This window comes from Pavona decussata, unplaced genomic scaffold (genome assembly GCF_977016875.1).
Source record: "Pavona decussata unplaced genomic scaffold, jaPavDecu1.1 SCAFFOLD_137, whole genome shotgun sequence".
Taxonomy (NCBI): domain Eukaryota; kingdom Metazoa; phylum Cnidaria; class Anthozoa; order Scleractinia; family Agariciidae; genus Pavona; species Pavona decussata.
In genome coordinates this window covers 2,875,001-2,902,861 of record NW_028145550.1, presented here as the reverse complement: position 1 = coordinate 2,902,861, position 27,861 = coordinate 2,875,001, and the positions used below count along the sequence as shown (strand labels likewise).

The following is a 27,861-nucleotide window of genomic DNA, read 5'->3' as shown; positions in this document are numbered from 1 at the left end:
CACATTTCTAATCAGCACATTAATTTTCCGAACACGTTCAACAACTGTGCAGTGAACATAGTCAGCAATAACTAAGCTTAACTTCCGATGAATTCTCAGTGGTCCATTTCACTATACAGCCGATTGCACTTCGCTGTCAACTTTTTTCCAGAATTTGAAAATGAAAGGGACTTTCAAATTAAGCTCAGTTTGGGCTAGTCCTGAGCTTAACATCATTTTTTCGTCTACGGTTTGCAAGTTTCTGAGACTGGGCAATGTATGGCGAAATCCCTGTGTAGATTTGTCATTTTTTTTTATGAATGGGCATTGCAAATACGCCACTTAATGTCAGCGCGCGCGCGATTTAGCATACATAATTGAACAAATGAATCAAACTTTATGAAATATTTTTTTATTGATTGATCACTCGATTTCTATCGCCTTTGACAGTTGACTTGGGGCTTCACCCCTCGCCAACTATCAGCCGATAGAAACCTCGAGCTTGCCGTCTAATTCTTAAAAATCCAACGCGGGCTCGATGAATAATTGCTGTTAAGCATACACGTCTATCTCGATTATACTTTTCACATTTAAATAAACAGGCAACAAAATCAGCTCATCAACTCTCCCATTGGTTTTCGCGAAGTCCATACGCGAAGATCCCGCGAAAGGATTGCCCTCTGTAAGAATAAACAAATTATTTGTTTGAAAACGATTACAAGAGTCGGAAGAAAGACAGAGTGCAAATCGCACACTTTTTTATATTTTCGAGTTATTCGTGCTGTACATCCAGTTCATTTATTGTCATGGCTAGTCAAGTAATCGTTTTTCTGACTGAAGATGATCGTTTTTCGCGCAAGTAATCATACATGGGTTGTCTAGCTAACATAATGAGCAAAGTTCAGCATTTCTATTTTCGATCGACATATTCTTTATGATTATTATTATTATTATTATTATTATTATTATTATTATTATTATTATTATTATTATTATTCGTATGCCAGTCCTCAAACTTTGGACACCATTTCGGTCTTTTTTTTTTTTTTCATTAACTTTCTATTAAAGGAGGGGAGGGAAGAAGGTGGAAGCAGGGGGGGGGGGGGGGGGAGGGTAAGGGGTCTTCGCGTCGTTCTGATTTTTGTGCATTTCAGTTCTTATGGTGTTTCAGGAATTTCTGGTATTTCTTATCGTAGATCAGCTATTTTGGCAATGTTTGACTCGTCATTGACCCAGAAAAAGAGTAAAAAGCCAGTGTTCAGTATTTTTCTGCAAAATATAGGGAGACACGCTAAACTTTTTCCGCGTAAGTTTTTAATATCGTGTCGATTTTGTCACATGGGGACACAACTCACTATAGAAACCCTTTTCTCAGTGAAGGGTACAAACGAATGTTGTGCCGCTAGCACCAAGGACAAATGATGGATCAGAAACTTAACTCTACAGTGTTTGTTGAAGTGCTAAAGTGAACCCATGAATTTCCCACTGAGCGTTAGCTCTAGTAAGGAAATGAGAGATCGCACGAGGCGACCTCGGTGTGAATCGAACCCACGGCCTCTGGATTTGATCGTCCTTTAAGCCCACACGTACTTGCTCCCGTCATAACTTAGGTATTGCTTCAGTTACTCTCATTCTCCTACCCGAAAGTCTTGATAAGAAGCTTTTCGGTTTTAATAGTGGATAGACTGAGGTTGCTCTTGGCAAATTCCGTCGTATAGTTTCTCTAACTACCACTGTCAAACAAATTTCACATAGTGAGACCAGTGTGTGGGTTATTGACGCTAGATAACAAACCAACAGCAGCAGGACAGACTTGTCCGTAGCCTCCGACGCAATTGTTTCAGTTTACGGGACTCGTATTATCTCCTCCCACGGGGTATTGCGAGTCTCCCTAACTTATGTGTCAGCTAATTATGTTGAAATGGCAGCCCTCCCTCTTGACATGCACTAGACCACTGGAATTGTCAAAAATCGACAAATGATGTTTCCCTGCACAATTGTGACACAGGCTGCTTGGAGAGGAATTCTGTGCCAAATGGCTTTTACGACAACAAATGGAACAACGCCTTCGTTGTCTTAAGAGATTCTTCTACATCCAATATAAATTATTGTGGTACATATTGCGCTGGGGTTCCTCTGCCTGTAGTAAGTACAATTCACACATTTATCTCCTGACAGAGTGACTAAAGCAGCTGCGGTAGGGGACCTGATCCTTCACTTAATAAATCGCCCAACATGAATCCGATTTCTTATTATAATCGAAGTAATACTCCCATTGTTAAACATATGGACATGAAATGACTTATATCGTAGATATAGTAGATAGGTCGATATAAAATATATAGAAGATTCGTCATTTCAATACTGCTGTCACACGTAATGTATATACATATTGTGCTTTTGTAATATTGTAATGCGCATTTGATCATCTTGTCATGGAAAATGCGCAATGTAAGAGAATATATTATTATTATTATTGTTATTATTATTTCACTGTGGTCATAGCTGGCTCAGTCAATTTTTTTTTTTTCAATCAGTTCACAGCGTTTCCTCACTGCAATTTCACTGTCAAATTCCTTTAAAAGTCAAGGATGTAAGACCTATCCTTCTTTAACTATGAACTTTGAAATCATTAAGCTCAGATTTGCTGGGAGTTTCTCCATCAAAAGAGATATTTCCCATATGATTCACTCTCTACCTCTTAGAGTTCATGGCGCGAATTGGCCATCAACTTTATCATAAGGTTACGTTAGCCGTTTCAAATTACTGTCAGAATTTACTGCTGCAAATTGTTGACAAGACGTTCCTTATGTGCATTGATAATTGTTTGAGGTTGCAAAAACGCTTCTTTACGATGTTTTGGCTGTTTCATAATCATCGGCTGTTAAAGGAAGTCCACGAATAGCCCCAGCGGCCGTACCTTCCGCTTGGCAGTCCGATGCTCTACCAACCGAGTTAGCAGTACGGTGGACTATGAAAATACATAAATGCACGTCGGAGAAAAGCAAGGAAAAAAGGGCGGAGATTGGGATCAGTGGACTACTGAAAGCAGCCGTTTTCATCGAGAACATTTGGCCATTAAAAGCAATGACATAATTAACGTGTTTGTTGCGCGCTGGAAATTTTTAAATGACGATAAATTTGGTACGAATGTAAAAAACACAAAGGTTGTAACAGGCTCATATTTTGCGATGTGCAATTTATGTGAGTTTTAGTGTAACTGAGTTTAAGTAATATTTAAAGATATCTGTTTCTAGGAATTAACGTAATGTTTAAAACACAAGCAGCAGTGTTTTTAGACCCGATAAAACACGGGCTGAGAGTTTTTTGAAAGGCTTCAGAAACATTCCTGGAAAAGCGTGTGTCAAGAGAGTTCATAACAATGATGCTTTTGTGAACGTTGGAAATTAGCGTGCGAGAAAAACATTAAACACCGCATACTAATAAGGAGGAAGTTTTACAGGGTCTTAAAACCACTACACATGATGTTTTATCGACCATTTGATAGGTCAATCCTTTTATGAATTATTAATGAGATTGAGAATTGTTCATCAAAACTCAATGTAGCGTCCATATACACCCAAAGGTCCTTTGCTGAAACAACCGGCGCAGCTCTTTCCCCAGTAAAGTAACATGTAGATCCAGATCTGTAGGCGTATTTTGAAGCATTTGACGTGTGCCGATTAAAAGCAATTTCGTCTTCTCCGGGTTAATCAGAAGGCTATTTTGGCAGCACCATACGGCCACTTTTCTCAGGTCTTCGCTTATTTGTCGAGCGGCACCAACGATATCCCCAATCAAAAATGACAGATGTAATTTCGAATCATCCCCAGAGGATTCAAAGGAACAGTAATCTGAAACGCCCGGCAATTCGTTAATGTAAGCATTAAATGATGCTGGCCCTAGGATGGATCCTTGTGGAACTCCGTGTGTAGATTTACACATTCCAGACATTTCAGAGCCAATTCGTATATACTGCTGGCGAACATGTGGTAGTCGTGGTTGTTTACGCTTACAAACTGCTCTCAAGCTCTGCTTGTTTTAAACATGTGTTTCATACAAACTAATTTCAACACAACAATTCAAAGAAAACCAGTCTGAAGCGGTGTGCATGAAACGATACATCTGATGTATCTGTATAAATGCAACAGGTTTGTTTACTAACCAAATTTAGCTCAGAAGCTTCCAATCAATCCGTCTTCCTTTCTGACGGTTTTGAACCGATCCACAAATGTAGTCTTTTCCTCTATCGAATAAACTGTTTACAACTTTTCACGGGAAACGAATGAAAAGGAAAATAGCGAACAAATTAATTTTGCAAACCGCTTTTCTTGGAGAAACGAGGAAAGTGAGAGGACGCATGTTCGCTAGCCGAAAGGCAGCCGCTAACAAAAGCGCCAAAAAAATGAGACCTCTCTCCAGGCTCTCCGTGTTATTCAACTTTTCTCGTTTGTTTCCAGGCTACCACAAATTGAAAAATTACATCTATTCTAGCTATGAAAAAGTCAGAATAGAAAGAAACTTTCGATGTATTAGCAAGAACACACATTCAAACCTCGTATACGGGTTTGCTTTTATTTATTTATTTATTTATTATTTTTTTTTTACTTGATAGGCGCTGATCAGGAGATATTCAACTGATTCTTATGAGTGGATCTTCTGACAATTTTTCTATGACAAAATAAAAATGCCCTTTTTAATAACTCCCCCCCCCCCCCACCCCCCGTAGACGGAGAGGCGAAAATCTTGGGACAAGCAAATTTAAGCTGAGCTCCAGTTCGCAAACAAAGTCAAGCTGGAAGGTGGACATGGCAGTCAGTGCAGTTGTCTGTAGTAAAATGATTATAGTTATAAATATATAAAATTCAAGATATGTGTAACCTATCGCATTATCTGTGCATTTTATCTGTGACTGAGAAATATATTTGACCAAAATTACAAGCGGTTAAAGTAAGAATTCTTTACTATATCCACGCGAAATTTAGGCTGAGGAACCTCGAAATTGGTGTTAGATAAGAAAACTGAATCTTGGTCAAGTTTCAGTCGTTATTCGCTTTCTCCAAACAAGAATTTTATTTTGTTTGTCCCGGTCTATTTCAGACTTTATTGTAATGGTATTTGCGGATTTCTGAGGGAACTGTTGTCTAATTTTCAATCGAATTTTAACGTCATACAAACTCTAATATATTCGACCTTGATGAAGGTAGAATTGCTGAACTCTTTTCCTTCTCTTGCTGCATAGTGTTTGCTGCCACAAGCAGCCAATAAAGTATTATTAGGCTCTGCCTACCCCCATGATTTGGGATTTTAATGTTTCGGTTTATAACGGAACATCCTTGGTTTTCCAAAAGTCTTTAAGACATTCGCTGCTGACTTAAGAACCATCAATTTTAAAAGACTAATTTAAAAGAGTCATTCTAAAATTTTAAGGCGTTTGCTTAATGGACTAGTCATTTGGTCATTTCAGAGTTCCTGTGAACCTCATCAAAGCGAGGCTAAGTGCAAAGCTTTTAACATCAAAATTAGTTTACATCCCTATGCAAACAAAACGAATTTTAACATGAAAAGCTTTGCACTTAGCCTCGCTTACAAAAATGAAATCCCCCCCCCCCCCCCGACCCCCGGGACATAGCGGGGATTTAACGCGGCCATAGGCTTCAAATCTGTAATTAACCTTATCTCAGATTCTACGATTGGGCTGGCTGTAATGCCTTTTTTTTTTTAACCTAAGGACACACCGACACAAAGTAATTTCCATTCAAATATTGCCAAGCCATTCAGCGTTGGTACTAAACGCGTACAAAGAACCGTTGTTATTTAAGTACTAACCGTGGTTCAATAAAACTACGACTATGAGCAATGTGTCTATAACTACGTTTCTTCTCTCACCTTGTGTAATCATAAACACCAGTAACGCAGTAAAGGTGACCAACAAGATGAGACAAAACAAGATGATTTATTTAACTCAGCTCAGTTTTGACATAGGTTGGATTTACATAGGTAACAAAAACAGAGTTCAACTAAGGAAAGTAAAATTATAACAACAAAATAGAGAGCGAGTAGGGATCATCCAAATCAGGGCTTATCTAGTGGATGACCGCAGAAACAAAATACAATTACAGACAGAATTAAGAAAATATTTTTTTATAAAAAAGTATTTCTTCATTCGGCAAAGCAGGTAATTAATTAGAATAATAATCAATTATAGTGGTCTTAAGGTTTTTAAGAAATATTCTAAGAGAACTTGTGTTTATATACTTTGATGTAGGCAAGGAATTCCAAAGGTGAGGATCGGCGAATTTTTTTTAGGGAGCGTAAGCCATATTGGGTGGTATTAACCGAGGCTACATACAGGTTTCGAGTGCTCGCTTGAAAAGGAATGGATGAGATTCGTTTTCGACTTAGATAGTGCTTAGGGCGCTTCGTTTACAGATTTGATTTTCTTCCTTTTCGACTTGCGGGAAAGAAGAAAACAGCTCCTAAAGATATATGAAGTAAACCCTACTTAATAGCACTTTTTACGTATTCTGACTTTAATGATTCATTGCCTGATTGTTTTAAAAATTAGTTTATTATGAACGAAAGTGTACACAGTTATGATACGCGATCAGCCTTTAATTTACCTACTGATTACAGCAGGGCAATTTATGTGGAAATTCTCGCTGCAATATCGGGGGCACAAAAATGAAATAATTTTACCAATTGGTTTTGTGAATTTCAAATCGTTCAGACTGTGTTTAAAAAGTCTATTCATATGTAATATAAAACCAATCGCATTGCGAATAATTAGCTATGCATGCTGCGTTTCTAAAAATTTTATTTCAGTTCGTTTTGTACCCGTTTTGATTGAACACTGGTAACTGTTAACTCGGGGATCTTCTTCGAGAAGCTCAGAAGAGCTTGCTCCAGCCCGGCATTGTATGAATCTAGGCTACACACGTCAGTAAGGGTGATGAAAAATATTAATTGCTGTATCCAGAATGCAGACGAATCCTATCTCCTTTTTGTTGTTGCTCGCAGGCTACAATTCTTGTATAGTCTCGAGTTATAAGTGCAATACATGCAGTATATTTATTGTTATCGTTGGTCAAACAATCGCTTTTCTAACTGAAGGTAATCGCTTTGGGATCGCGCAAGTAATCATATATGAGTTGCCTGGCTAACAAAAAAAAGGAATGAGCAAAGTTTAGGGTCAATGATCAATAATGAAGCATTTCTGTTTCCAGTCGAAAGACTAGTTGTCCGAGCGCCACTCCACAAACCCTGAAGACCATTTCGGTCCTTTAATTTTGGATTTGACATATACAGCCGAGCAAAATGTTAAAGGAAGGGAGGGGAGGGGAGGCTAGGGGAGAGGGGAGAGCAAGGGGTCTTCTTTGGGGTGTTCTGCTTTCCGGTCATTTCAGTTCTTACGGTGTTTCAGTAATTTGGATTTCTGACATTTCAATGTGAATCGGGCATATTTTTCTTTTTAAATTTTGGCTTGTTATTGACTCAAAAATAATAACAATAATAATAATAGCCAAAGACACAATTTCTAAAATTTCCAGCATTTGTCTGGCAAAATATAAGTTACAAAAGATGAATTTCAGCTACCACGTAAATTTTTACAATCTTGCCCATTTTGTCACCCGTGGACACAACTGATTAAACAAACCGTTTACCTTTTGAGACTGTTAATAAATCAGCTTTCAAAACAAATGAGCCAAACGCATCAACAATTCGTGCCATATTCTGGGCGATCGAAAGAAAACTCTCAAGCTTACAACTGTTGTAATCAATCCTAGTTTTAAAATGAACTTATTGGACTGATCCCACGCGGCCGTTTTATCGGGTAATATACTTTGTTTGAAGGGTGAAACAAACTTACATGATCTGCTATGTTATTTCACTTGGACTAAGAAGCAAATTGCTTAGCTGGAAATTATAAATGTCGATTTCTTTTCCATCGCAAAAACCTTAAAATGATTTTTAAAGTATTTCGTTAATTTGCAACATAACTTGGAAACTAAGACTTTCTTTGGTCACTAAAACTAGTCCAATTTATTTTAAATTGATTTTAGTTTAAACTCCCCCACTTTTTTTAGATGCAAGAAATTCATTTCCACATGTGTACAGTCAATTTTTTCGACTGAATCTTCCATGCCTTCTCTAGTGCTTACCATTCATCTAGAGAGTGATACTCGGTATTCATTATTCATAACTTCTTAAAATTTTTGAAAATTCTAATTTTTATTTTCAGAATTGTTTTAGCTTCTGAATCTTTCAAAAATTTCTAACTCTGTATTCACAATAAATATTTATATGCATAAGGAGATTATTTAAAAAAAAAATTGGTCTCTTGAGATCTGTTGTACTTAATCGAGCCCAAGCATTTTTTGACAATAACCTCAGGTTGTAAGGACAGTCTCTATTCAGAAACAAAACTTGGTAAGTTGAACAATTGAGAAGTTTTACCTTTCATGTTACAAATGAAAAATATCGTGTAAGAGCATTGGAAATGCCTAGCTTTCATCTTTGTTTAAATTAACAGTTTCTGAGTCAGAAAATGAGCTCTTTAGTTGCGAAAAGGTTAAAACTCGATAATTAGAAAAGTTTTGCCTTCATGTTGTTTCTTGAACCGTTCGGCTTGGACGCTATAATTTCTCCGATTGAATTTTTTGATTTTCAGGGGCAATTAAATAACATAAGCTCAAAAAAAATAAAAGGAAAGCAAACGATGAAATAACGAGTTGTGTGTGCTCTATTCTTCTAGTGCACTTGGACTATTCGCAATTTTATATTACCAAAACCGCAGCGTAAAACATTTCATGGAAAGTTCGTCTCTCACGAAGGGTGATAAAACTGAGGGATCACGCGTGTTACAAATCCGTTCATGCTATCGTTGGTCAAGCAATCCTTTTTTTCTATGTGAAGGTGATCGCTTTGGACTTGTGTAAGTAACCATACATGAGTTGTCTGGCTAACACAAATAGGCAAAGTTCAGGGTTATTGATCAATAATGAAGCATTCCTGTTTCCAGTCGAAATTTTAGTTGTTTGTGCGCCACTCCACAAACCGTGAACACCATTTCGGTCCTTTTGGATTGTTCGTCAACAAGGACTAAATATCAAGGAAGGGAGGGGAGAGGAGGGGAGAGGGGAGGGCAAAGGGTCTTTGCTGTGTTCTGCCTTCCGGGTCATTTTAGTGTTTCCGGTGTTTCGGTTATTTGGATCTCATGGTGCCACATGAAACCTAGCATTTCGAAATTCGGATTAGGTATTTTGTCAATTTTTTACTCGTTTTGGACCCAGAAAAAGAGTCAAAAGCCAGTGTTTAAAGGCTGTTCAGTATTTTCTGGCAAAATATACGTTGACAAAAGATGAGTTTTTGCCCATACATTTTTACAATCGTGCCGATTTTGTCACTTGTGGACACAACTGATTAAACAAACCATTTACCTTTTGAGACTGTTAATAAATCAGCTTTCAAAACAAATGAGCCAAACGCATAAACAATTCTTGCCATATTCTGGGCGATCGAAAGAAAACTCTCAAGCTTACAACTGTTGTAATCAATCCTAGTTTTAAAATGAACTTATTGGACTTATCCCACGCGGCCGTTTTATCGGGTAATATACTTTGTTTGAAGGGTGAAGCAAACTTACATAATCTGCTATGTTACTTCAGTTGGACTAAGAAGCAAATTGCTTCGCTGGAAATTATAAATTTCGATTTCTTTTCCATCGCAAAAACCTTAAAATGATTTTTAAAGTATTTCGTTAATTTGCAACATAACTTGGAAACCAAGACTTTCTTTGGTCATTAAAACTAGTCCAATTTATTTTAAATTGATTTTAGTTTAAACTCCCCCACTTTTTTTAGATACAACAAATTCATTTCCACATGTGTACAGTCAATTTTTTCGACTGAATCTTCCATGCCTTCTCTAGTGCTTACCATTCATCTAGAGAGTGATACTCGGTATTCATTATTCATAACTTCTTAAAATTTTTGAAAATTCTAATTTTTATTTTCAGAATTGTTTTAGCTTCTGAATCTTTCAAAAATTTCTAACTCTGTATTCACAATAAATATTTATATGTATAAGGAGATTATTTTAAAAAAATTGGTCTTTTGAGATTTGTTGTACTTTATCGAGCCCAAGCATTTTTTGACAATAACCTCAGGTTGTAAGGACACTCTCTATTCAGAAACAAAACTTGGTAAGTTGAACAATTGAGAAGTTTTACCTTTCATGTTACGAATGAAAAATATCGTGTAAGAGCATTGGAAATGCTTAGCTTTCATCTTTGTTTAAATTAACAGTTTCTGTGTCAGAAAATGAGCTCTTTAGTTGCGAAAAGGTTAAAACTCGATAATTAGAAAAGTTTTGCCTTCATGTTGTTTCTTGAACCGTTCCGCTTGGACGCTATAATTTCTCCGAGTGAATTTATATCGTGCGAATGCCTTTCCATTTTTTGATTTTCAGTGGCAATTAAATAACATAAGCAAACCAAAAAATAAAAGGAAAGCAAACGATGAAATAACGAGTTGTTTGTGCTCTGTCCTTTTAGCACACTTGGACTATTCGCAATTTTATATTACCAAAACCGCAGCGTAAAACCTTTCATGGAAAGTTCGTCTCTTATGAAGCTGATAAAACTGAGGGATCACGCGTGTTACACATCCGTTCATGCTATCGTTGGTCAAGCAATCCTTTTTTTCTATGTGAAGGTGATCGCTTTGGACTTGCGTAAGTAACAATACTTGAGTTGTCTGGCCAACACAAATAGGCAAAGTTTAGGGTTATTGATCAATAATGAAGCATTACTGTTTCCAGTCGAAAGATTAGTTGTCTGTCCGCCACTCCACAAACCCTGAAAACCATTTCGGTCCTTTTGGATTTGACATATGCCAAGCACAATGTTAAAAGAAGGGAGGGGAGGGGAGGGGAGAGGGGAGAGCAAGGGGTCTTCTTTGCGGTGTTCTGCCTCCCGGTCATTTCAGTTCTTACGGTGTTTCGGTAATTTGGATTTCTGACATTTCAATGTGAATCGGGCATTTTTTTCTTTTTAAATTTTGGCTTTGTATTGACTCAAAAATAATAACAATAATAATAGCCAAAGACACAATTTCTAAAATTTCCAGCATTTTTCTGGCAAAACATAGATTAAGAAAGATAAATTTTGTCACTTGTGGACACAACTGATTAAACAAACCGTTTACCTTTTGAGACTGTTAATAAATCAGCTTCCAAAACATATTTGTCAAACGCATAAACAATTCTTCCCATATTCTGGGAGAAAGAAAATTTTCAAGCTAAGCTGTGATCAATCGTCGTTTTAAAATGAACTTATTCGAATAATTTTTAATTAAATCAAGTGATTCCACGCGACTGTTTTAATGGCTAACAAACTTTGTTTGGAGGATACCCAAACTTATTTGATCCACTATGTTAATTAGCGTCGCTTTGAAGAAGTAAAGCGGTCAGCAAAGGTTTAATTTTGGATTTCCTGATTTTCAAAAGCATTTTGAGATGAAATTGAAATGATTCATTTGTAAAATTTAATGTTTAAATGCCAGCAAGACCAGTCGATCAAATAACTTGATTTCAGTCTCGCCGGACAGAACGTGCCATTAATTAAAGACGCCAGAATTTAATTTATTAGAATATAATTTAACCCCGCAATCCTAAATTCATTATTTTATGGTTCATTGTTACTTACTCTACATTATTTCAATTGCATTCCCTTGTTACCTAGTTAAACCGGATTAGCTTTGAAGTTCGATTTATTTTTTTTATTGTTAGAATAAATTTTTCATTATTACGTTAATTTTCACTATGACAATTGTAGGAATTATTCACACTAAGGCCTTTCTGGTCGGTAGGAAAGACAAATAGTTCTTATTACGCGACTGTATTGTAGTGTATCAAGAGAGGATGAGGCTCTCTGTAGTGTATTCAACGGCACAGTTTATCGTAGATCTAGTAGTACGAGATATTGAAAATATAATAAAATCTATAAACATATTTGTCTCAAAAATTTGAACAGCTGCCTTAATCTCCCAAAGATCGCTAATTTGGTATTCAAAGTAAAGACGAATGTTACACATAGACAGATTCAGAATATAGTTTTTATTCCCGACTGGAACCTCCAGCAGTAAGGTCTATCACTCTCAGGAAACCGCACTTGGTAAGTTGAGAAATTAGAAGTTTTAAAATGCAAGACGTGTTATCTTATTGCTTATTGCTTGATTCAGAAAAGCCAACCTACCAAAATTTATTCCAGAATATTTTTCAGTGTCAATGGGGTAAGAAAAGCAGAACAAAATTCACCTCTGACTTTTTTAATTACGGAATTGTTAATGCTCCTGTATGTAGTGTTCTGAGGGGATCAAACTAAACAAATTCGCCTGCCATGCTTAAAAAGGTACAAGAAACAGCAGCGGTGGTAATACATTGCTTAAAAAAAGCACCTTTTTGTCCTTGGTAGCTGCCTCTGAAAAATGAAATAAAATAAAATAAAAATGGGACGGCATGCACTTCGCAAAAAATCACTGACCAATATCTGAATGGTTTGAGACGCTACGATTTCATTGCCTTTCTTGAAAGTAAGGACTGGAGTATCACATGAAAGTGCCAAAGGAAAAGAAAGACAAGAAAAGAAATGGAGTCAGGTGGTTCTTCATTCCATATTATTATTGATACGTCAACAGAGTCTTGGACTAATTTATGGGCTAATACATATCATAATGTACCTTATTAGCTTGTAACTTTTAAAACAGTACAATTCTCACAAGCTTTAATCAACTCTTATTCACCTCATCAAGTTATACGCTCTCATCAACTGTTACGTACTCTCCAAGTGTAACTGAGCTAAGCAAAGTATCCGTGAAATGCGTCAATTAAAATTACTGCTAAAAAGGTCAACCTCGAATTTAGAATTTGTGGCATGGAAAGCAAAAATAAACACTTGGATCATGAAAACCACGAAATCTCTTATTTCATTTTTATTTTCGCTCAAGTGGAAAGGAAACGTCGTTTTGAAGGTCAAATTTTTTTCCGCATTCTTTTAACAGCAACAAGACGCATATGTGGGTGAACTTGGGCTTTTTTCTTGGCAAATCCAGGTGTAAACGCCAGAAAGTCGACATGATAAATTCTCAGCTCTTTTTAGTTTATTATTTTACAGCTCTAGCATAGTTGGGCAAGTATATTGTAAGCATTGTATATTCCTGGTCTAAATTTTACCCTCTGTCCATTTTTTACGCCCGGTCGGTAGTCTACCTTTAACACTGACCGATTAAGTAATAAATTTTAGAAAATAATAAAGGTTCTGACGGTAAAATCCGAACTGTTGGCTGTTGAATTCTCATAAGAACTCGAAAATTTCGCAGAAATTCCATGGCCTGAATAATGATTTGAGATGTCCGCCAGCTGGTCGCCTGGATAAAACAACAAATTGCACTCGAAACACAATTTCTTTGCCGTTATTTCTCGGATTTCCGCTGTCGAAACTGTTGAATATTCCTTAGTAGTTGTTCTTTCGATTTACTATTCCGAAAAGGTGTGTTTTCCTTCGGAAAACACGAAAATCGGCTACTAAAAATTTAGCCGTCCGGGGTATTTGCGGTGTTCTGCCTTCCGGTCATTTCAATTCTAACTTACGGTGTTTCGGCTATTTGGATCTTATGATGGCAAATGAAACCTGGCATTTCGAAATTCGGATTAGGTATTTTGTCAATTTCTGAATCGTTTTGGACCCGAAAAAGAGTCAAAAGCCAGTGTTTAAAGATTGTTCAGTAATTTTTTCTGGCAAATATAGGTTAACAAAAGATGAGTTTTTGCACGTAAATTTTACTATCGTGCCGATTTTGTCACTTGTGGACACAACTGATTGAGCAAACCGTTTACCTTTTGAGACTGTTCATAAATCAGCCTTCAAAACAAATGAGCCAAACGCATAAACAATTCTTGCCATATTCTTGAAGAAAGAAAATTCTCAAGCTAAGTAGTAAGCAATCCTCGGCTAGTTTTAAATTGGACTGATTCGAATAATTTAAATGAACTCAAGTGATTTCACGCAACCGCTTTAATGGGCAATAATAATTGTTTGCCCAAAGGATACTCAAGCTTACTTGATCTGCTATGTTATTTCGCATTGACTAAGAAGCAAATTGGTCTGCTTAGGTTTTAAGTCTTGGTTTCTTTCCAATCACTTAAACTAGTTCTATTTGCCAATACTGAGTTACAATTTCTTGATGATGAGTTCTGTTCTTTTCGTGTACAGAAAAAAAGAGGTTGAATTGATTTTAGTGCTAACTACACCACTCTTTTAAAATATGACCAATTCATTTCCACAAGTGTACAGTCAACCTTTCCGACTATCTTCACTAGCGCTTACCGTGATTCATCTTTAAAAGAGTGATACTCGGTATTCATTGTTCATAATTTCTCACAATTTTTGCAGAATTTTGTCAGCCGCTTTAAAATTTGCCAAAGACCGCCAAACGCGTGTTGATAATAAATATGTATATTGAATAAGGAGAATTTTCCAAAATAATTGGTCTCTTCAGACATGTTGTACTAATTATCGACGCCAAACCTTCTTGACAAACTCCTCCGGTAGTTAGGACAGTCTCTTTCAGAAAACAAAGCTTGGTAAGTTGAACGATTGAGAAGTTTCACTTTTTATGTTACGACTGAAACATATGGCGTAAGATTACCGGAAATGCTTGGCGTTGTTGTTGGTTTAAATCTACAGTTTCTGAGTCAGAAAAGGAGCTCTTCAGTTGCCCAAAGGTTAAAACTCGATAATTAGAAAAGTTTTGCTTTCATGTTGTTTCTTGAACCGTTCACATCAATGCTATAATTTCTCCAAGCTAATTTTTATCCTGCTAATTCCTTTCCACGTTCAGTTGATTTTCAGGGAAAATTAACAAAAGAAAGAGGAAATAAAACGATGAAATGACGAATTGTCCGCGTCTTAGTCTTCCAGCGCAATTGGAACATTTGCAATTTTAGCAAAACAATTTGTGTTTTGGAGCCAATGCCCCCAGAAATTAACTTATCTATTAACTTACGTTAATTTAGTCCCACCTTGGTCTGGAGAAAGGCATAGATTGAAGTAAGACTCAAATCCATAATTTGCAGTTTAAAATAAGGCAGTTAATGTCGGAACCATTGTAATATTTGGAGTGCGAAATCCAAGCCATAATAAATTGTGACAAAAATGAAACATTTCACGCAAAGTTTGTCTCTTACGGAGAGTGAAAGGGGATTTATATCAGACATAAAATAAAAATTGTTGCTAATAAAGTAGTATGATTATTTCATGCATTACGAGGAAAGGAGTTATTCTTTCAACAAGTATATCAATAATTCAGATTTGTCAGAAAGGCAACTACTAAAAGCACTACTCCATTTAAAGTCCTTAGGTTTTTTTTTCTACATTGCCAGCTTTTAAGGTAAATTAGCCATTCGCAAAAAAAAACACATTCTTCCCATTTGCATATTTCCTAACTTTGGCCATTGAATACTTTCTTCATTTTTCTTTACAGAATCAGGCAGGGATGGCTATCAAAGGAGCAGTGTTCATTTTTGGCGTTATTTTTGTGTCTCTGATGATGGAGACAGAGGGTTCGTAAAGGGTCGCGTGGCGGTTAACGTTAATATAACAGAATATCACTCTTATGTCTTTCATTTTCGTTCGGTTTCTAATTTCAGTTGTAGGTTTGTTCCGTTTTCACCGGTTAAATTGTATCATTCACATGAAATATTTTGAAAAATATAAAAGGCTAATTTTGCAAGATTGTCGTAAGTTGTAAGCCCCGCCAGCAAAAGTTAAGAGCTGTAGGGTTAAGCTATAGAGGAAAGGGACCTTTTTTTTTAAATACCATTTCAAATAGAGTTCTCAGATACCTTTTTGATTATTTTATTGTGAAAAACCATGACATTCACCACTACAAAACTAGAAATAATTTGACCTTATTTTGGAAAAAGTTAACTTAGAATGCACCAAGCGCGCTTGTTTCTACAAAGGTAAAACGTCGTTTTAAAGTTACTCTCCTAGAGTATTTGTGATCTCCTTTTATTTATTTTATTTTTCTTAACAGGACTGCATTGATAGCAGTTTTCTTAAACACGAAGGCGCGCTATAAAAGGGCATAAACTCCGCCCCCTAATTTCGAATTCACAAGAAAACCAAGATGGCGGACTATGTGAAGAACAACGGTTACTGTTCTACAGGACGTTGTTGTACTCTTTCCCTCCTAAAATCGGTTCGAAATAACCCATAAAAACAACAAATGTTACATTTTAAAGTAAATATGTTTTAAAAAGTGAAAAAAGACGATATCATGGTTCCAAAACGCGGCCTAGAGTAGTAGAATTCGAATCGCGCGCCATTTTGAATGAAGTAATCCCCACTGGTCACCAGAAAGTACTCTTTTTTTCGTCTTTTTTTTCGTTTGAGCCTACAGTGACAATATATATTGTCTAGCAGTCTTACATAAAACTTATGCGTTGCTGACTGCGTGATTTCGAATACAGAGCGCGTATTTTGAGCGGCCATTTTTCGCTTGACTGTTTTATTTGGTTTTGGTTGTACGATTTATTCTCCTCGCTGTACGTGTATTTATCTCCGCCTGTGTTCAAGATGCTTACCGCTTGTCCACCAGAGGTCACACCAGTGAAGAAGCGGAAGATGGAGAATAATAAGAGAAGCAACGCGAACCGAGATCCCGAGAAGCGAAACCTGCATTGGAGTCTGTCAGTGGAAGTGAAGAGGGAAGATGAAGACCGGTTACATAGTCTGCGTAGTCGATGGGAAAATGCAAAGTCGCTTCTTGGAATTAATCGGAAAACGTCCTCCACACAAAATGCGGATCTCCTGGAAAAACTGCTTGACTGTTTTGAAGTGCAGAAATCGCTTGTGCAGCCTGTCACCCAAACACAAACGCCGAGTGCGATCGAAGCAGACAGTGAACCACAACATGGGCGCTCGCAACCTCGAAAACGTCAGATTTATGTCGACACTGCAGTAGATGACCCTTGTTTCATTTGCACTGGGGAATCATTGAAGTCCCTGGTGAAGTACTTCACCAGCAATCCCCAGTGTGAGTTTTGTGGTGGAGACATAAATTTCTCGGCAATGTCCTTCACAAATCAAGGCCATGTCTGTCGATTAGAGGTTCCTTGCGTTTGCAGTGATTCTGTGGTCTGGCTAAGTTCAGGGATACTTGGTCATCCTGCCAAGTATTTTGTAAATGTGAGGTAAGTGAACAAATTTTTTTTATTTTTATTCTAATATTAAATATACTGAACTGTAAATATAATAAACAGGCGAATAAAATAGACTATTTTTTCCTACGTGAAAGTAAAATTCGTCTTACAGTTACATTTTTTATTGAGGTTATCACAGAAATGTCAACCATTTGTAATCCTAAAAAGTCCATTGTGGTTCAAAATCTGCAGGATGGTGCATGCATTCACCTGCACTGGTCTTACAGAGACACAATACCACAGCTTTGGTGAGGCCGCTGGCATTGGCACTGTCATGGACAAGACAATAGACACAAGTGGGTATTTTTAGTTTTTGCTCTTTGTTATGGAACTAGCTGAGTTCCTTGTAGTTCAGTTGATCCATTGAAAAAAATTGCATTTACTCTTTATACATGACGTCACATTCAAGTTTGCTTCTACAACACAATTTAGTAAAGATTAAAAGAGAAAATGCCATATGTTATTGATTTTATTTTTCACTAGTTTACAAGGATGAAGGTTTCGGTTACTTGACCATCGTTCAAAACCAGGCTGAAAAGTCTATGGCAGATGCAAGGATGGAGGCCCGTTCAGCTCCAAACTACATCACCAATGGCGATGTAAGGAAGCTTTTATATTGCTAACTTAAAAGATTTAATGTGGTGCACGCTGTTCCTTGATTTTGTTTTCTTTTCCTCCAGTGCATCATCACCGATGCCAGGCACGACTCAAGTAGGGCAGCCATGCATTCCACTGTTTCAGCCATTTCTCTGAGGTAATGATATGGTCATCTCTTCATTGACATACAAAAGATATGCAATTTTCAGTGTCACCTTACTGGTTGACAACGGTTGCCTATCCCCAGGGTGGGGGATGTAATCCGGATTTAATGAGGATGATTGAAGGATTTTTGGGGGTTAAAATTGGGATTTTTGCCCGTGAACTCTGGGTTATGCAGTGCATTTTTAACTTGGTACATACACTTGGTGAACGTCAGTGTATAGTGAAGGATGAGCTGCTACTTTAAAATCGCAAGTATTTCGTAAACATGGCATGTTAACTTTTGTCAACAGTAACAAAAAAATCATAGCTGTGTGCAACTGGAGCCGAGCAAATGAGAGGAGTGCCCCAAGCAGAGAGGTGCCTATGACCAAGGAGCTGATGATAAATCTAGAAAGTCAAGGTCAGAAGTATTGTCACTCTTTGTCTTATCTAAAGTTTTGCTGCTTTTGTAAAATTATGACAAAAACTTGATCTAAGGTCTTGTAGTTCCATATTTTTCTGTTTCGTTCACTCAGGTCATAGTGTTGGGGAGGTGGCTCACGACTGTGTTGCTGCACTGAAAAATTGGTTTCAGGGAAGGGGCATAAAGAATTCTTATGATACATGGTATGGTAAGATTATAAGAAGGGATGAACCAACAATGTGTGGTTTTTTTTTTTTTTTTTTGAGAATAATGCACAAATTGTGATGCTTGCCACAAATTGTGATACTTGCAGTTGTGACATGCACTACTGCTTTGCACTTTAGGTACAAAAGGAGTGGCAAGGGACATGAAGAAAATTTGCTCTGGTACTCGACGGGATGAGGGAATAAAATGGTTCACTGAACTATCTGACAAAGGTACATAATTATATGAACCCTATATACACCCTATATGTTTATCTGTCTCTGTTACAGAAAAATCTGGCCGGGTGATGATGTGAGTGATGACAACTCATACAAGGTTTCTTTCAGGCCCAATTTCAGTGTGCGCCGTAATAGAAAACATAAGAGCTAAACTAAATTAGGGCCTGGTCACAGGTTAATGATAAAATAGCACTCTTTACAAATTAAAGGCATCTTTAAAGTAAAAAATGTCATTTGTTTACTTAACAGCAAAAGCCACCAAAACCCACTTCTATTGGGCAATGCGTAACAATGATGGAACTCCTGCGGGCTTTCAACAATATCTGCTCAACATTGTGGACCATTATCAGGTAAATGATGAACACTTAATAGTTGTGAACGTTACAATACACATCAAATTGTTAAAATTGATATTTCTGTTTAATGCATTATTGCCGAAGTAAATAGGGAAGGGTACCCCCCTCCCCCCCCCCCCTAAAAAGAGGAAAATGGATCCTTGTCACCTACATCTAGTCCACAACTGGAAAACAGTTACAAGACATGACATCTTTTAATATGTCATGTCTTGTAACTGTCAAGACATGTGCCTACTAAATTATAATAATTTCATTTCCATGTCTCGTGTGATCACTCAAATGATTTGAAGTGAAAATCAGTTATAGTCTGTGTTTTATATTTTTACCTTAGGGAAAACATGACCTGTGTCACCATGATTCCCGGTGCAAAGACGTTGGTTACATTTGTACCAAACGGATAATTAAAGACCCTAAAGCAGTGCAAGCCTACAGAGCTGCAGTGATGAAGACCACCATCTACAAAAACCCTAATGATTATCTCTTGGTTTGTATAAAATTTTGTGTTCTGGCATGACAAACTTATGGATGTCTGAGTTTGGGGAACAGTTAGGGAGGCCATGGAAGCCAGTTAACCCTGCAAGCACTTCTTAAGCTATTAATTTATGCATGACCAATTTCACTTTCTTTTTCGTCATTCCCCACGGTGCCGTGACACCTTCTATATTGAGTCATTTCATGTGGTCATCCTCATTTACGCTGCGAAAAGAATTCACTTTGGTGACCGGACATACGAGATGAGGGTTCAACTTGCTGTGCTAGATTGGGTATGTTGGTGTAAAATGGGGGGAGGGGGTAATCATAATAACAAGAGGATTGCAGATTTTGTTAAATTTATCTTGCATTACAGAATGAGAATGTTGGCTGAGAAGTACACTCGGTGCAGTTTTATCAACACTCGCGGCACCCTGGGAGAATGGCCCCCACTAGAGTGCTGCGACCGAAGACCTTCGAGTTCAGGCAGGCCATATGGAGTGCATTGTACCAGAGGAATAAAATCTCTGCTTGTCCTTTGCCACTCTGAACAGGTGTGCTTCTCTTTCACTTGTTTGTTGTGATGTTTACAGTAGTGCCTGGCAGGAGTACAACAGCCTAGCAACTACACCACCACAACCTCTGATATGAAACAGGGGAATGGCCCCACCCCCCCCCCCCCCCTGCCACAACAGTGAACCCAAAACCTTTACCACTCATTCTTTCGCTAGGACTATCGCCGCAATGTTAAAACTTGCTCTTTATTACCATGGTTTACTTAGATACAAACTTACATGGTGTTCTCTTAATTTTTTTTAGTTTCTGTTTCTGTGCCCAAGACAGTTGCTGCCATTTGTTCTACACTGACGTGGATGTGTTGTGATAAAAAAACAAACGGCTCTTTTAAGAGCCACCATGCATTCAAAAGTCAATGGCCTTCCAACATTTTTTATTTTTATTATTATGAGTAAAAGACTGTTATGCTAATAGTTGTCCAGCATGTACATGTTGCTATGTTTAATTTTTATCTTTTTGAACCATGCAGAAACTACCAATCAGTTGTGGGTATTCTGCTACATGCTAGCGGAAAAGGACTATAAGCTAAGTATTGCTTTTCACTTATTTATGTTTTATTTCTCTGTATAGGTTTCTCCTATCCCACAAATTGTAGTAGCTATTACTGTTAGAAGGAATATGCCCTGTAATGCTATCATCTGGGTAAAGGAGCCCCCCCCCCCCTCCTCTTTTCTTGATTGATTTTCTTTCTTTCTTGATTGATTGATTGCTTGATGTCTTTCGATGAATAAAAGATTAATCATACAGTTGCACTACCAACTGCGAGGCATCACCCTCATCAGTCATAGACCAGGAACTATGGTAGCTTCAGCGGCTATTACTACAGCTCTTGGCACTGCATGCCAGCAGCAAATACCACCAGGTGATGCCTGGTTGAGTGTTATGCGTTAGTGCAATATCTTGTGCGGGAGACCTCAAGGGCACCATGAAGTATATACTTATATATATTGTCTATTATGATCAACTGCGAACCCCATTCCCTTGAGCATAGCTTGCGAACGGGCCCTCTGCAGGCTACCTTGAGAATAACATTGATAGCACAGCATAATGATTGACCTAATGAAATCACTTTCTCTATATCTCTTTTCAGTGACAAACAAAACAAGCTAGCATACCCAGGTGAACTCAAGGTGAAGGTGCAGGACAAGGATGGTATTTATATCACAAACAGCTTGCTTTTCTTTTGTTACTGTAGCAGTTGTTGTGTCAATAAAGGCAATACAAATATGCAATTGTTTGGAGTGTTGTTGTCCCCCCGCTCCCCCAACCATGCTCCTTGTTATTAGGTCACAATGGACCCAGTTCAATTCCACAATCAAGTGAACATATGAAATGGAAATGTTTTATTACGACCGGCGGTGTACGTAATATGGCACCCCGTCAGGATTTGGCCATCTTTTTCGGATATCTTCCACAACACAGATCGACATCACCTCCCGGATATCTTCGATATAACGACCGAGGGCTTCTTTCCTCGAGAGATAAACAGGGTCAGTCCATAGCCCTGTGCTTTTTAGGAGGGTGTAATATTTCTTGTAATCGCCCTTGCGTTTATTGTGATTTGCACGCCGTGGTTGTTCATGGACTCTCAGTCGTGCTGGCAAGTTTTCTTTAGCTAAAATACAAGTCACGTTTCGGCAATAAACACAGAAATATTATGTCTGCGAAGCTTGATTTTCGTCCACACGAGGTCCACTCTCCGAAGACACAACCTCATGCTGTAGGTCATGAAATTCGCGTGGCGTAACGGTGTCTTCTTCTGCATCGGTTCCTGGGACAGATATGCTTTCTAAAGAGAAAAACATAAAGATCTATGTCTCAGAAAGTGGCCTGTAATTGCACTCATGAAGCGCTCTATGCGAATAAAACCGGAACATTTCGCAGAGGCCGTTGAAATGGCGCTATCAGTACACTGGTGTCAATATCTAATCGAACTTGTTATCATTTTATGCAATGTTGAAGGGCGCAATGCAGAGAACATTTCAGTTTTAGCAATAATACTTCGGTGCTTTTTGTCTTTATTGGCTTTTTCGTTTCGGAATTAACAATTTAGGTAGGTGGTGAAAGAACGTGCAAGTTATAAATATGTATCATTTACGCTTCGACGGGTCTCGAAGCGTACGGCGACGCAATATTATTGTATAGGAATTTAGACAAAGGAAACAAAGCAGATACTCGAATAATACATGTGCAGTGCATAAGATAGTGGAAATCCACGCAATCGTAACAAGTTACCTGGTGAAGACGACGATTTCCTTCATGGCTTTTCGATCTTCACGATCTCTCCATTATTTACGGTTAACCGTCCTGTTAATTCGTCAATATGACGTTCGTCGAGTAAAATAGTGATCTACAGAAGGAGATTGTCCATCATAGTTAGTTTTCCCCTATGTTTCAGAGAAGAAAAAGTGAAAGAAAACGCATAAATTGAAAATGGAAATACCTTTCTTGTGTTTGAATCGGCCGCCATATTGGATTTGATCCTCACTCGTCAAAGGTGATTGACAACTAAGCCATTGGCTTCCTCAGGAAGCCTCCTTTTATAGCGCGCCTTCGTGTTTAATAAAACTAATGCAGCAATCCTGCATAAATATATTTGAGTTATTATTATTATTATTATTATTATTATTATTATTATTATTATTATTATTATTATTATTATTATTATAGCAGTTGAAACGTCTGTATGGTATATACAGTTAAGAAGCATCACAAGGCGCTAACGCAGCGTGGCGAGAAGACCTACGTTATTAAATACCGATTTCAATGATTATTATTCTCACCAATAATGTTTTACCAATTTATTCCTATGAAAACCAGTTTCTTCTTCTTCCTCTTCTTCTTCTTCTTTTTCTTCTTCTTCTTCTTCTTCTTCTTCTTCTTCTTCTTCTTCTTCTTCTTCTTCTTCTTCTTCTTCTTCTTCTTCTTATTATTATTATTTTTATTATTTGAATATCATGATGACACCGAAGCGTCCGTTTTTATCGCTCGCTTTTACATCTCTTCGCATTGGTAAATATTTATTGCTGAGAATAATAGTTATTGGAATCGGTATTTAATAACCGAGGTCTTCTCGCCTGCCTCATATCAATTTTTAGCTTATGGCTCTCTTTCTCTCTTTACTTTCTCTTTATTCAGGTTGTTGTCCACCTAAATGGGTTTCAAGTGAAGCCGCTTGTTACTACGTTGACAATACCCGATTTCGAAGAATGGAAGATGCTCGACACAAATGTCAGCAAATGGGAGGAGACATCGCCGTCATCAGATCTGCCAATGAAAACCAGTTTATTTTCGACCTGGTAAAGAAGACAGCTGGATTACCAGGCTGGGGTGCATGGATTGGCCTCAAGCGAAAGGCTTACGGGAGCTTCAAATGGGTTGACGGCACCCCATTAGTGTATGACGCATGGAATTCTGGGGAACCCAACGGCATTGGAGGCCGCGCGTATTGTGTCACCATGATTTGGAATGTAGGAGGAAAATGGAATGACGCCAAGTGTGACTGGTCAGTCGCCCCCGGTGTTGTTTGTAAGATGCCAATGCCACGTTGAGGTGATCAGTTCATTGCTAACCAGAAAGCTGTAAACCTGACTGGCATATATACGACTATAGAAAGCTAAAAGTAACGTGACCATGTTAAAGTAGCCAATTGGTTTCTTCCGCTGTACCAATCAATAAAAGCTCGACGTATTTTAGAGCGTTGCATGCGCTCTATACATAGCCAAGTTATGTTAATTACTTGCTTAAGGTGATGAAAAATAAAAGTGGTGTTGGCAACTTACGTGGTCAAAATACTTTCTGTGCATGTTCAATTGGGAGACCTCATTGTCTGTGTAACTTTAAGTTTTAATCTGTATCTGTAATGAACCAAAAGCTTCAATTATTAAGCTTTAAGAAAATATATACAAAATGGGATGTTATGCCAAAACAACGAACGGTGCAGTACGCGCGCAGCCAGTTGTCATGGTAGACTGATACCAGTGCTACTCTAAGCAAAGTGAAGTGCTTGAAAATGGCTTCGATTCAGTTTATTAATTTTTTTTATTTCATTATCATCTTTCCTTTTGCTGTAACGCGGAGAGGGTTCCTTGTTGCCTGTTAAAAAAAATTACCACATTTTGTTAACAGTCCTTAAGCTTCCCTTTGCGCATACATTTTGAATGAAACCGCCAAGAACGTCCCTAACATTATGAATTCTGAAAAACCTAGTATCCCCTTATACATGGGAGAGCTGAGGTGTTTTAAAAAGAATACAGCGTTCCTATATCTTTAAAGTTTACGATCAGGCTACATTTAAAGCGACCTATATGTACAATTATTAAAAATGGATCATTGTATAACGGCAATTCCGGGGATTTGATTGGCTTAGCAGCCATGGTATATGAGCCATTATACCATGCCCGAGAAATAACGACCATTAAATTGTCTTCTGTTTGTTCTTCCAAAGGAAAATCAGCAAGATCTGGCAATATTTCTTGATATTTTTTAATGAGATAATTATTCCGCTCCCGCTTGATGGCTATGAGATTATAGCCAACTCGGTGCGCTCTACGCCCCTCATCTGTTTGCATACCTCAGTGACCGAACATCACGTAAACGCGCAATCTGATTGGCTTAACAAAGCTGACGTGTATCGATTGATAGAAAAAACTCCCATCCAAAGCAAACAATTACAAAATTGTCAAAAATCGACACATGATGTTTCCCTGCACAATTGTGACACAGGCTGCTTGGAGAGGAATTCTGTGCCAAATGTCTTTTACGACAACAAATGGAACAACGCCTTTGTTGTCTTAAGAGATTCTTCTACATCCAATATAAATTATTGTGGTACATATTGCGCTGGGGTTCCTCTGCCTGTAGTAAATACAATTGACACATTTATCTCCTGACAGAGGGACTAAAGCAGCTGCGGTAGGGGACCTGATCCTTCACTTAATAAATCGCCCCACATGAATCCGATTTCCTATTATAATCGAAGTAATACTCCCATTGTTAAACATATGGACATGAAATGACTTATATCGTAGATATAGTAGATAGGTAGATATAAAATATATAGAAGATTCGTCATTTCAATACTGCTGTCACACGTAATGTATATACATATTGTGCTTTTGTAATTATTGTAATGCGCATTTGATCATCATGGAAAATGTCATGGAAAATGCGCAATGTAAGAGAATGAATTATTGTTATTGTTATTATTATTTCACTGTGGTCATAGCTGGCTCAGACAAGTTTTTTTTTTTTTCAATCAGTTCACAGCGTTTCCTCACTGCAATTTCACTCACAAATTCCTTTAAAAGTCAGGGATGTAAGACCTACTCTTCTTTAACTATGAACTTTAAAATCATTAAGCTCAGATTTGCTGGGAGTTTCTCCATCAAAAGAGATATTTCCCATATGATTCACTCTCTACCTCTTAGAGTTCATGGCGCGAATTGGCCATCAACTTTATCAAATCATAAGAAACTGAGATTAAGTAATATTTAAAGATATCTGTTTCCAGGAATTAACGTAATGTTTAAAACAGAAGCAGCAGTGTTTTTAGACCCGATAAAACACGGGCTGAGAGTTTTTTGAACGGCTTCAAAAACATTCCTGGAAAAGCGTGTGTTAAGAGAGTTCATAACAATGATGCTTTTGTGAACGTTAGAAATTAGCGTACGAGAAAAACATTAAACACCGCATACTACTAAGGAGGAGGTTTTACAGGGTCTTAAAACCACTGCACATGATGTTTTATCGACCATTTGATAGGTCAATCAACTTATGGATTATTAATGAGTTTGAGAAATATTCATCAAAACTCAATGTAGCGTCCATATACACCCCAAGGTCCTTTGCTGAAACAACCGGACGCAGCTCTTTCCCCAGTAAAGTAACATGTAGATCCAGATCCGTAGGCGTATTTTGAGGCATTTGACGTGTGCCGATTAAAAGCAATTTCGTCTTCTCCGGGTTAATCAGAAGGCTATTTTGGCAGCACCATACGGTCACTTTTCTTAGGTCTTCGCTTACTTGTCGAGCGGCACCAACGATATCCCCAACCAAAAATGACAGATGTAATGTCGACTCATCCTCGGAGGATTCTAAGGAACAGTAATCTGAAACGCCTGGCAAATCGTTAATGTAAACATTAAATAATGCTGGCCCTAGGATGGATCCTTGTGGAACTCCGTATGTAGATTTACACATTCCAGACATTTCAGAGCCAATTCGTATATACTGCTGGCGAACATGTCGTAGTCGTGGTTGTTTTCGCTTACAAACTGCTCTCAAGCTCTGCAGCTTTTAAACATATGTTTCATACAAACTAATTTCAACACAACAATCGGAAGAAAACCAGTCTGAAGCGGTGTACATGAAACGATACATCTGATGTATCTGTAGTAATGCAACAGGTTTGTTTACTTACCAAATTTAGCTCAGAAGCTTCCAATCAATCCGTCTTCCTTTCCGAATGTTTTGAACCGATCCACAGATGTAGTCTTTTCCACTATCGAATAAGCTGTTTACAACTTTTCACGGGAAACGAATGAAAAGGAAAATAGCGAACAAAACAATTTTGCAAACCGCTTTTCTTGGAGAAACGAGGAAAGTGAGAGGACGCATGTTCGCTAGCCGAAACGCAGCTGCTAACAGAAGCGCCAAAAAAATGAGACCTGTCTGCGGGCTCTCCGCGTTATTCAACTTTTTTCGTTTGTTTCCAGGCTACCACAAATTGAAATCTAGCTATAAAAGAGTCAGAATGGAAAGAAACTTCCGATGTATTAGGAAGAACACAGATGCAAACCTCGTATACCGACGGGTTTGCTTTTGTTTATTTATTTATTTATTTTTTACTTGATAGGCGCTGATCAGGAGAAACTCAACTGATTTGTATGAGGGGATCTTCTGACAATTTTTCTATGACAAAATAAAAATGTCCCTTTTAATAATCCCCCCCCCCCCCCCCCCCCGGAGACGGAGAGGCGAAAATCTTGGGACAAGCAAATTTAAGCTAAGCTCCAGTTCGCAAACAAAGTCAAGCTGGAAGGTGGACATGGCATTCAGTGAAGTTGTCTGTAGTAAAATAATTATATTTAAAAATATATAAAATTCAGGACATGTGTAACCTATCGCATTATCTGTGCATTATATCTGTGACTGAGAAATATTGTTGACCAAACATAGAGCAACTATTAGACATGTATGTCGTGGGTAAAACATATAGGATCAATGGTTTCAATAAATTTCTTGTAAATAACATTTTTATAACCTACAAATTTTAAATTTACCATGATTTTTCAATACATAATGCAACGATATTCCTTGGTTGACTTTCTGTTGATCAGCTGTTTATAAGTAATATTTTATAGCAAGTGTTACTCCCATATTGTGTGGCATCCTCCTTGACGTCAATTTTACAAAGTATTAGGCATTTGCAATTTTTCAGGTGCAAAGTATTCTGGAAAGGTTCTTATTATAGTTACATATTACTTTTATAATTATTATTATTACTATTATTATTGCTATTACTATTTTGGACTTTCCGTGGTGCCCCTACTCCTATATCACCATTTTACTTGTTGGAAACAAAAACCAAACCAGGTCTTGCTCT

The 27,861-nt window shown here is 37.7% G+C and overlaps 2 protein-coding genes and 1 long non-coding RNA gene across 3 annotated transcripts in view; 2 read left to right on the top strand and 1 right to left on the bottom strand.

Moving 5' to 3' along the window:
- The window catches only part of LOC146467333 (C-type lectin domain family 4 member G-like), a 30,339-nt gene extending 6,303 nt beyond the window's left edge, over positions 1 to 24,036 (top strand). The window contains exons 2-3 of the mRNA XM_085126100.1: positions 15,522 to 15,600; positions 23,394 to 24,036. Of these exons, the coding sequence (XP_084982226.1) occupies positions 15,534 to 15,600; positions 23,394 to 23,806 (480 nt within the window). The 5' untranslated portion in view covers positions 15,522 to 15,533 and the 3' untranslated portion in view covers positions 23,807 to 24,036. The remainder of the gene's footprint in view (positions 1 to 15,521; positions 15,601 to 23,393) is intronic.
- Positions 16,527 to 20,222, top strand: LOC146467335 (uncharacterized). Its single transcript, XM_085126099.1, has 11 exons — positions 16,527 to 17,235; positions 17,437 to 17,540; positions 17,728 to 17,843; positions 17,925 to 17,998; positions 18,297 to 18,406; positions 18,522 to 18,617; positions 18,754 to 18,846; positions 19,102 to 19,202; positions 19,540 to 19,692; positions 19,853 to 19,972; positions 20,056 to 20,222. Exons 1-11 carry the CDS (start codon positions 16,619 to 16,621, stop codon positions 20,071 to 20,073), a joined length of 1,602 nt encoding a protein of 533 aa, XP_084982225.1. The 5' UTR covers positions 16,527 to 16,618; the 3' UTR covers positions 20,074 to 20,222.
- On the bottom strand, positions 20,422 to 22,887 carry LOC146467334 (uncharacterized). Its single transcript, XR_014867789.1, has 2 exons — positions 22,491 to 22,887; positions 20,422 to 22,044 (listed from the first exon to the last, which is right to left on the bottom strand). It is a non-coding gene; the product is annotated as an uncharacterized LOC146467334 (long non-coding RNA).
- Positions 24,037 to 27,861: the final 3,825 nt, after the last annotated feature.